At 36.5% G+C, this 10,666-nt stretch overlaps 1 protein-coding gene across 1 annotated transcript; it reads right to left on the bottom strand.

Moving 5' to 3' along the window:
- Positions 1-8,917: 8,917 nt before the first annotated feature.
- LOC112607061 (olfactory receptor 5M9) lies at positions 8,918-9,850 on the bottom strand. Its single transcript, XM_025358104.1, has one exon. The coding sequence runs from the start codon at positions 9,848-9,850 to the stop codon at positions 8,918-8,920; it is 933 nt and encodes a 310-aa protein (XP_025213889.1).
- Between the last annotated feature and the right edge of the window lie 816 nt (positions 9,851-10,666).

Raw genomic sequence — 10,666 nt, 5'->3', positions numbered from 1 at the left:
ACAGTGTTTTGTGCAACATAGAGATTGTGATGACCTTGGTAAGATTTTCAGTTGAGTGGTGGAGGAGGGGGATGTAAAAGGCTATGGAAGTTATTTCAAAAAAAAATGAAAGGAGACAAACTGGAAGCAACGTGTAAAGACACAACATTTTAAGGACATTATCAGAAAAAGTTAATTTAGCAATAAGTAAAAAGTTTTACAGTAGCCATATTGTCTTGTTTAACATAATTTTAGTATTTTGTTCTAAAAATGTTGGATTATTTCTAAAAAGTTAAGAATGAAATATATTGTAATAGCATTGTTTTACTAATTAGAGAAAAATCACAAAATGTCAAAATATGTTGTTTATATATATGCATTACAAAATATTATTTGGAAGGCTATTCAATGGCATGTAAAATTCTGATAAATTGATGGTAAAAAATAGAAGCTGTAAATCGTCACATATTACACAATCTCAAATTAATGAGACATAAAGATATGAGTAGGTTCTATTTTAGATACTCCATATAAGTGGAATAATGCTATATTTGTTATTCTGTGACTGGTTTATTTCACTGGATATAATATCCCCAAAGTCAGTCCATGTTGTCTCATATGGCATAATTTTCTTTTTCTTTTCTTAAGGCTGAGTAATATTGTTCTCTTAAGCAATATTAAGAGGATAGATCTCCTGTTAAATGTTCTTAATACAATTGAAAATTTAAATTAAAACAATATGGTAGGGAATGAAAAATTAATTGTTCTCAAATTTAAAGAGTAGTTACCACCAGTGTATGATTTAAGCATATGTTTTATTTATTTATTTATTTATTTTTTTTGAGACGGAGTCTCGCTCTGTCGCCCAGGCTGGAGTGCAGTGGCCGGATCTCAGCTCACTGCAAGCTCCGCCTCCCGGGTTTTTACGCCATTCTCCTGCCTCAGCCTCCCAAGTAGCTGGGACTACAGGCGCCCGCCACCTCGCCCGGCTAGTTTTTTGTATTTTTAGTAGAGACGGGGTTTCACCATGTTAGCCAGGATGGTCTCGATCTCCTGATCTTGTGATCCGCCCGTCTCGGCCTCCCAAAGTGCTGGGATTACAGGCTTGAGCCACCGCGCCCGGCCTATGTTTTATATTTTTATCCATATAAAATTTTATAAATCAGCATACATATACTTCATGTTCTGAAAATAGATTTTTAACAAAAAGGACACTATATAAAATGCACTGTACTTATCAAGGTTTCTATAATTCTAGTATTTTAATTATATATATAATCCAGTTAATTTCATGAAATTGTTTTAATCAATAAAATTACATTTTTAAAAGACTTTGTTAATGATAAATTAAGGAGAAAGATTATTCAATCAGTAATATCAGGTCAACTGGTTAACTGTATGGAACAAATACCACTTAGATCCTAGTCTCAGGCCATACAACAAATAAATCCCATGTGAATTTTAAAAGTAATATGTTAAGAAAAATGAATTGTGCACTCTGTAGGATGTAGATAAAGAGAATTTTTTTTTTTTACTATTTTCAACTTTCATCATTAGAAAATAAAACAATAAATAAGTCTGCCTGCTTAAAACGTATAATTTCTAGGTATAAAACACACTCAAGAGATGGTTAAACAAATGATTAAGTCAGAATCCTTCTCCGTGAGATCAAGGGAAAGGAAGAATCAAAGGTAAACAAAAGAGGACATTGTATTAGAAGGAGTTGTGAATTTTTAATTGTTTGCCATCGACTTTTGTTTTGCTTTGCGTTGGCTATACAAATTGGATTTCACATAAACACAACTGTGAGATAATTCTAATTCAGATATGACATCATGTTGACTTTGTCTTCAAACGGTAAATTTTTTTCTGGTTAGAACTTCCCAGTGACAGGTGGGCCCTAGAGGGTCAGTGACTCCAAGGGAATCATGTCTGGAGAATATTAGGAATTAAATCTGAAGGAATAAACAACTTTACTATATAAAGGCATATATGGCACATTCATATACTCTCAGTAACTGAGAGTCATGTGAAAGGAGATCCCTATGGAAACATTCAGGGGAAGATTTATTCCACAACCTGGTAGGATGACAGATTCTGATGAATATTTCTTGTAGGTTCCTCCCCTAGTCTTCCACTACTTTCCCCATTAAAAAGGAAACAAATGACCCTGTCTAACTGTGCTTCAAGTGGATAAGGATATACCCTCCCAAAATACAATATCTGCCTCAACTGCTCCCTCAGCTTTTGGTCTCCTTTAGAAGAAGTAAACATTTGTTATCTTTTGATACAAGTCCAAGAATCAATTTCTGTAAAATAAAGGACTTAATGAGAATGAGTATTGTCTTTTAGGTAAAAATATTGATAGTTTTAAAGAAAATGTGTATCAAACAGACCTTCATATGCAAGAGTGATACACAAAAATGAGAACATTTTCTTAACATATTAAGACAGACATTCATATGCGAGGGTAATAAACAAAATAAGGGCATTTTCTTAACATATTACTTTTAAGATTCACATGAGTCTTTTCAAAATGTGAAACTGATGAGGATGTATGGGTTTTCCACTTATTTTTTTTATTGTGAATGTACAAGGAGAGAAAGCAAGCCTGATTCCAGTGTAGCTTTGAAGAAAAGTAACCCAATACCAAAGCTCCCACGAATTACTTCTTAGATTCCAATAATGTTTATCATGGAAGACTAAAAGTGGCACTAGAGTCAATATGTTCCCATGTCTAAAAGTAGGCAAATACTGGCCAAATCAATACTTTCTTATTTCCCCTTTTGTTCTACACCCAAAATAGTTAGCTGCGGTATCACTAGCTGCGATAAGATGCTGGTTCAGGAGGACAAGTCAGTTCAACAGTTTTATCCTAATGCACATTTCTCACAAAATGGGCTCTCCACTGCATGGAATGGTTGAGGGAGAAAATTGATTTTGTGCCAGGTTTTATGTATGTGTGCATGTATGTACACATATGTGTGTGTGTGTGTGTATAGGTGCATAATATTTTTGCAAATATGCTTTATTTTTGGAGAAAACATTAGGTAGAAATTTAAGTATTAAGCTCGAGTCAAGAGGGGAGAAAAGAAAACAAGAACAATTTTTCTGACCACTCACAACAAACGAAGGAAAAATAAAAGTTTATCTCTGAGCAATTTGTTTGGGAAGAAAAGGGAATTATTCTTTCTATTTTGCACACTTTAATTTTTTTTTTTTTTTTTGGATTTTGATATGGCAAGAATTTTTTATCTTTTCCTTTTCTCCCAAATTTAAATTCAGATTCCTCAGACTCTGAGGTGGAAAGGGGCGTATAACCCCCAATGGTCACATCACACAGGTTGTGATAACCATGGGAGAATTATGTACAGAAAAGGAAAATAAATTAATTCTGATGCTGAAGAAGGGGAAGGAGGGCACCAAGAGCCAAGGATCTAAGGAGATGTCTTGAAAATGGTGGCAACTGGAGGAGGACATGAATTTGTATGTGCTATAAACACAGAATTCACATAAGGAGAAATCACTTGGTAACCTAAGAAAACTACCCATGCTCTAGCTGGGTCTGGTTTTTCTCCTTCCCCCTCCTAATAGACGCCCAGGGGACCCTGCAACTCTATCCAAGTTGCAGACAGTGTGATGGCTTGGACCACAAGCATGGAGCAAGAAGCTAGACTGACTTATTCACAATTATAGATATAAAAGTCATTGCTTTCACAATGATAACTTCCCAAATCATGTAAGACAAGAGGATTTTTTTTGCTGAAAATAATTATTATTTTTCTTGTGAAGGAGATTATCACATTTTAAAAGCAGGAATGTATGCTATTCTTTTACTAAAAATTAATCGAACATTGTTGAAAACATCTCTGATTTCAAATTTTGCAAGAAATTAAAATAGAATACTACAGTTCACACTAGAGAACTATACTTTTAAAAAATACATATTCTAGCCTTACTCACCTATATATATATATATATATATATTATTATTATTATTATTAATTTGAGACAGAGTCTGACTCTGTCACCCAGGCTGGAGTTCAGTGGCGCAATCTTGGCTCACTGCAACCTTCGCCTCCCAGGTTCAAGTGATTCTCCTGCTTCAACTTCCCGAGTAGCTGGGATTACAGGCACCTGCCTCTGCACCTGGCTAACTTTTGTATTTTTATTAGAAATGGAGTTTCACCATCTTGGCTAGGTTGGGCTTGATCTTCTGACCTCGTGATCCACCCTTCTCCTCCTCCCAAAATGTTGGGATTACAGGCGTGAGCCACTGTGCCCGACCTTTTTTTATTTTTAGAAAGGCAGTATTTGAAAATCAGTTATGAATTCAAAATTTGCCTTATTCACAAGCAGAAATGTTAATGGTGTCTCTTTTTCTCCTCATTGAATATGCTGCTTAACTTTTCATTTGGCATAATGCATATTTGTTAAAATAAAAATATGGTCTATTCAAAAATGTAACAAATTAGTAATGTTAAAGTTTTGCTCCACAAAAAATAAGGCAACAGGAAACAAAACATTGTTTTCTTCTCTTAGCCAATACAATTTAATATTACCTAAATCTAAAATATGGGGCCGGGCGCGGTGGCTCAAGCCTGTAATCCCAGCACTTTGGGAGGCCGAGATGGGCGGATCACGAGGTCAGGAGATCGAGACCAGCCTGGCTAACACGGTGAAACTCTCTACCAAAAAAAAATACAAAAAAACTAGCCGGGCGAGGTGGCGGGCACCTTTAGTCCCAGCTACTCGGGAGGCTGAGGCAGGAGAATGGCGTAGACCCGGGAGGCAGAGCTTGCAGTGAGCTGAGATCCGGCCACTGCACTCCAGCCTGGGCGACAGAGCGAGACTCCGTCTCAAAAAAAAAAAATGGAATATCTTTATAAACATAAGGATTTTTTTTTTGTTTATTCTTACTACTCAGGCTTTAATCAATTTATTTTTTATTGTCCCTTAATTTTTGGCCTCATAAGATTACAAATAGCTAGAGAGGAAGAAAGAGAAAAGAAAAGAAATTATAAGAAAGAAAAGAAAACAGAAAAAACAAAGCTAGAAGTATTACATTACCTGACTTCAAACTATACTGTATAGCTACAGTAACCAAAAGAGCATGGCACTGGTACAGAAACAGACATATACGACATCAAAAAAGAATAGGGAATTCAGAAATAAAGCTGCACACCTACAGCCATCTGACATTTCAGAAAGTCAAAAAAATGTGACCTCCTATTCATTAAATGTTGCTAGGATAGCTGGCTATTCATACGCAGAAAAATGAAACCTCACCCCTACTTTTCACCATATACAAAAATTAACTTAAGATAAATTAAAGTTTAAATGTAAGAGCTCAAAAAGTAAGAAGCCTAGAAGAAAACGTAAGAAACATCATTCTGGACATGGGCCTTGGGAAAGAATTTGTGACTAAATGCATCCAGCAATTTAGCAATTGCTAAATGAGCAACTGCAACAAAAACAAAAATTCACAAGCGGGACCTAATTAAATGAAGAGTGTCTGCACAGCCAAAGAAACTATCAACAGAGGAAACAGCCTACAGGATAAAAGAAAATATTCACAAACTATGACAAAGGTCTAATATCCAGAATTTATAAGAAACTTAAATGATTCAAGAAGCAAAACAATAAATAACTCCATTAAAAAGTGATCAAAAGATATGGACACTTTTCTCTACAATACATGCAAGTGGCCAAAGAAACATATGAAAAAATACTCAACATCACTAATCATCATAGAAATGTAAATCAAAACCACAATAAGATGCCATCTCACACGAGTCAGAATGGCTATTGTTAAAAAGCCAAAAAAACAACAGATGCTGGCGAGGCTGCCAACAAAAGGTAACATTTATACAATGTTGGTGGGAATGTAAATCAGTTCAGTCACTGCCGAAAGCACTTTGGAGATTTCTCAAAGAACGTGAAACAGAACTACCATCCAACCCAGCAATCCCATTACTGTGTATATATCCAAAAGAAAACAAGTTGTTCTGTTGGCGGCTTTCTTACTCCTGTAGTTTGATGAGCAGGAGGGAGTGGTGCCTAGCAGCTTCTTCACTCCCATAGTTTGACGAGTGAGAGGAAGTGTTATAGCTCTTTCATTCCTGCAGTTCCGTGAGTTCCAAGTTCTTCTCTCAAGACCAGGAGGAATGAGGTACGTGGATGCTGGAGAGTAAGTAAGGCTCAGTAAAATTTGAAAGAAATGCTCTCAACAGTGAGAGGACACCCAAAAGTGGGTAGCCTTATGTGAGGCTGAGTCCAGGCTTTTTATGGGCTTAGAATGGGGAATGCATGCTGATTGTTATTGGTGGGCTTGGAAAAGACACTGTTCGATTGGTTAAAAGGCATCATTCAGAAAGAATCAATCGAGAGGGTGGTTAAGCTGGGGATGGGAGTTCTCCCTCTATCAGTGGATTCTATCTGGAACTAGTAGCTTGGTTTTTGGGTTTTAGACTCTCCTGGGCTTGAAGGTGGAGGTTCACCTGGACCCAACCCTGTCAGCCTAGGAATTTGTCTGTCTCCTGTTGCTATCAGTTCTACCAAAAGGACACATGCATTTGTAAATTGAATACAGAGCAATTAACAATAGCAAAGACATGGAATCAAACGAGGTGTCCATCAACAGTGGACTGGATGTGGCAAATATACACTATGTATCACCAAGAAAATGTGGCATATATACTCCATGGAATACTACACAGTCTTAAAAAGGAATGAAATCATATCCTTTGCAATAACATGAATGCAGCTGAAGGACATAATCCTAGGTAAATAGCTGCTGGAACAAAAAACCAAATATCACATATTTTCACTTATAAGCGGGAGCTAAACATTGTGTACTTGTGGACATATAGATAGGGAACAATAGACACTGGAGACTATTAGAGTGGGGAGTAAAGAGTGGGGCAAGGATTGGAAAACTAACTCTTCTGTACCATGCTCACTACCGGGGTGATGAGATCATTTGTATCCTAAGTCTCAGCATCACACAATATATCCATATTACAAACTTAGACGTGAGCCCCTCAAATATAATAAAAACCGAAGTTAATTTTTTTAAAAAGAAAACATCAGTCCTATAACTGCAAGGAACTAAATTCGGAAAACACATTGAATGAACTGGAAAGAGGACCCAGAGTCTCAGATGGAACCACAGACCTGACCAAGAAATTGATTTCTGCCTGGGAAGACCCTGAGCAGCAGGCCCATTTCATCTTTACCTGCACTCGTAACCCATGGCCATTCTGAAATCATACATTTTTGCTGTTTAAGTTGTTAAAACACACACACACACACACACACACACACACACACACACAAAACCCACACAAATGGAGAATGAGGAATAGCTCTGCCATAATGATCACACAAATATAAGGCCTTAGAATGTCAGGTTGTGATACCAATCTCTGTAAAAGAAGTTGTTGCTTGCGTAGCCCTGCATTTTGTGCTTCCTCCTGACTTTTTAGAAGCAAATTTGGGTGGTTTAGAAACATAAACATGGTGGTAACACAATTTTTAATACAAACCGATCATATTTTGCTCTCAGAATGTAAATTTATGAAAGAGTATATATCCCGCCTGCCTTTACTCAGATCTATTCTAAGTTACTAGGAAAGTGAACCATGGTAAATTTGCATGAATAACAATGCTTTCTGTGCTTGAATTAGTCCATCTTCCTAGAAGCATTACCACAACTATATTTTACTTCTCAGAGTCAACTTGTACATACTAATTGAATTGCGCACCCTTGTGGTTAGATCATCACATCCCAAATAAACTCACTCATCAGCAATCACCTTTATCTCCCACTTGCCTTTATGCAATTATCTTAGCAAGAGTCATCAGGGGCAAACAAATTTCCATTGTTGTCTTTAGCAAGAATGTAATGTAGAACAAGTAAGCTATGGAAGCACCAATCTAGACAAACAGTGAGCTTTTAAAGATTTTTAACCAGGGCCAAATGGGATGCAATTTAGAACTCTGTTGATCACATTTGAATGCATGCCCAGTTCAATGGCATTTAGTTGAACAGTGCTTCTTATCTGGTTGATCAACTATAGACATTAAAAGCTTGATTTAAGTTGCTATATACAAAGTCAAAGAATTTAATGTTAGTGAAAAGGAGCTGGAAGCAAAGAAAAGTTTCAAATGAAATTATCAATCAATGGTTTAATGAGACAATATGGGGTTGCCAAAGCTCAAGGCTTTGTGTCAGAAAATGTATACTGGCTCATCTTTTCATTATGACAAGGGCAGGAAAATCTTTTGTCAGAGAGAGTTCACCCTATTAACATAAAAAATGTGTAAATGAATACCCATCAAGGAGTAGAGTTAGGGTAAGAAAACAGACTGTGGAAACAAAACATTATTAACTATCAAATTATGCAAAATGATGACAAACGGGATTATATTAAGACACTAAAATTCTAAATAGAATTGCATTTTCAAAATTTTAAACTCTTTTTAGGTAAACTGTTCATCAGTATTCTATGGCCATGAAAAAGAAATGAAGTATTTACTTCTTTCTGAGAATTTACATATTTCACATGAAATCTAGTTTGAGGAATATGTATATGTGTAAAGTACTCTGCAAAGTAACATCCAACACTAACTTCCAACTTAAAGTATATGTATCTACACTCATTTGTGATTTCCTCCAGTGACGAAACTTAGCCCAATTTTAAGCACATTGTGAATGAACACTGTGTCATCTTTCACAATATGGGTGCACATGGAGGAGAAAATTTGCTTAGTAATTAGAGTCCATACATGGGGTAAAGCATCTCCCTGTTACATTGAACCTCTTAGTTTATGAAAGAGTTACCTTTAGATACTGTTCTCTGAGCTAGGACTTTTACCTGTGACCATTTATAATAGGACCCTGTTTATAATAGGGACAACAATATCCACTGCAATTTTACTGCCTCACATATGTCTTGGTGATTGCTTTGTTGACTGCTTCTTTCACATCCTTATTTCTCAGACTGTAGATCATTGGATTCAACATAGGAATTACTGTGGTGTAAAACACGGCCACCATTTTCCCCCGCTCTATGGATTCCTCAGTGGGTCTCCTGAGATACATGAAGATGAGGGTCCCATAAAACATAGAAACAGCCGTCAAGTGGGACCCACAGGTGGAGAACGCCTTCCTCCTGCCATCGGCAGAGTGCATGCGTAGCACAGCTACTACAATGAGAGTATAGGAGATGAGGACCACTGACAGGGAATATGTGAAGTTAATTCCAGCAATAACAATCATTGTGATTTCTTTGATGTGCACTCCCCCACAGGCAATCTTGATGAGAGGAGGATCTGCACAATAGAAGTGATTGACTTCAAAGTTTCCACAGAAGTATAAGCCATAAGTCCATAGTGTGCATATTAGGCTGACAGAGAATCCATAGACATAAGGCACAGAGATGAGCCGAACACACACAGTCCTGGACATTTTACTGCCATAAAGCAGAGGGTTGCAGATGGCCATGTACCTGTCAAAGGCCATCACAGTCAGGATATAGACCTCCACGTGGACAAGCGCAATGAAAAAGTAGCACTGAACTAAGCATCCCACATAGGAAATGCTTTTTGTCTCTGATAATAAGTTTTCCAGCATTTTGGGGGTAACGTTGGAGGAGAAGCACACATCCACAAAAGACAGATGACTCAGGAAAAAGTACATGGGGCTCTGAAGCTGAGGACTGATGCCAATCAAAATGATCATACCAATATTTCCCAGCAGAGTGATCATGTAAACCGCTAGGAACACCACAAAAAGGAGAACCTGTAGCTCCTGACGAGAAGTCAGCCCCAGGAGGGTAAATTCTGTCACATCCGTGAAATTAGGCATTGCCTTAGTATAGGCCAAGTCTGTGTTGCCTATGGAGAAATTTTTTTAAAAAGAAGGTAAATGGATTTGTTTTATTCTTGAAACTTTGAGTTGCCTTTGCCCTTATTTTAATTCAAATACTTTAGAAACAATGTACACTTTGCAAAATGTACAATACGGTGTATAAATATACTATATGTAAAATGAACTGAATACATAACACAATAGGCACGTCAGTTTTAGTTCTGAGCTAAGTTCCCTTTGCTATAGATGTCCATGATTGTAGTTTCACTTTTTTGGCTCACCATAAATGTCAAACTAGGTAAAGAGCTGCAGATGCTGTGGTCAGAGATTTTCCTATGTAAAAATTTCTGATCTCTACTGATTTCCTGTCACTAATAGAATTTGACTTGGGTTAATGTTACTACTGTATTAAGTATAAAATATATGAAATAAAGCATCAAGGCATCTAAGAGACATAAACTAACACTACTTCATTTTGTTTCAGTCATTCTGTGATGTACTTTTATTTTACACAAAATCATTAGCGCTTTAGCATTTAGCAAAAGTTATTGTGGGTTTTGCTGTTACTTTCAATGGCAAAAATGCAATTACTTTTGTATCAACCTGATATTAGTTTGTTTTGCTTACCTTAAAACTCCTTAAACTGTCTTGCTAAGTAGTTACATTTAATGGAAATTCAGAAATAGTTATACATGCGATTTCTACATGCCCTGATCTTTAGATTCACTAAACATAATACAATAATCCAGTATAATTAAAACTCTCTAAGAAATATTTTTCTAGAGGCAACAGTCTCAGTTTTGTAATATTTGT

The sequence above is a fragment of the Theropithecus gelada genome, chromosome 14 (genome assembly GCF_003255815.1).
Source record: "Theropithecus gelada isolate Dixy chromosome 14, Tgel_1.0, whole genome shotgun sequence".
Classification (NCBI taxonomy): Eukaryota; Metazoa; Chordata; class Mammalia; order Primates; family Cercopithecidae; genus Theropithecus; species Theropithecus gelada.
This window is presented reverse-complemented; position numbering and strand designations above follow the sequence as displayed.

Bases quoted from the DNA above. Each gene is read 5' to 3' on its own strand.
- LOC112607061 (XM_025358104.1), bottom strand. From the start codon at position 9,850: ATGCCTAATTTCACGGATGTGACAGAATTTACCCTCCTGGGGCTGACT.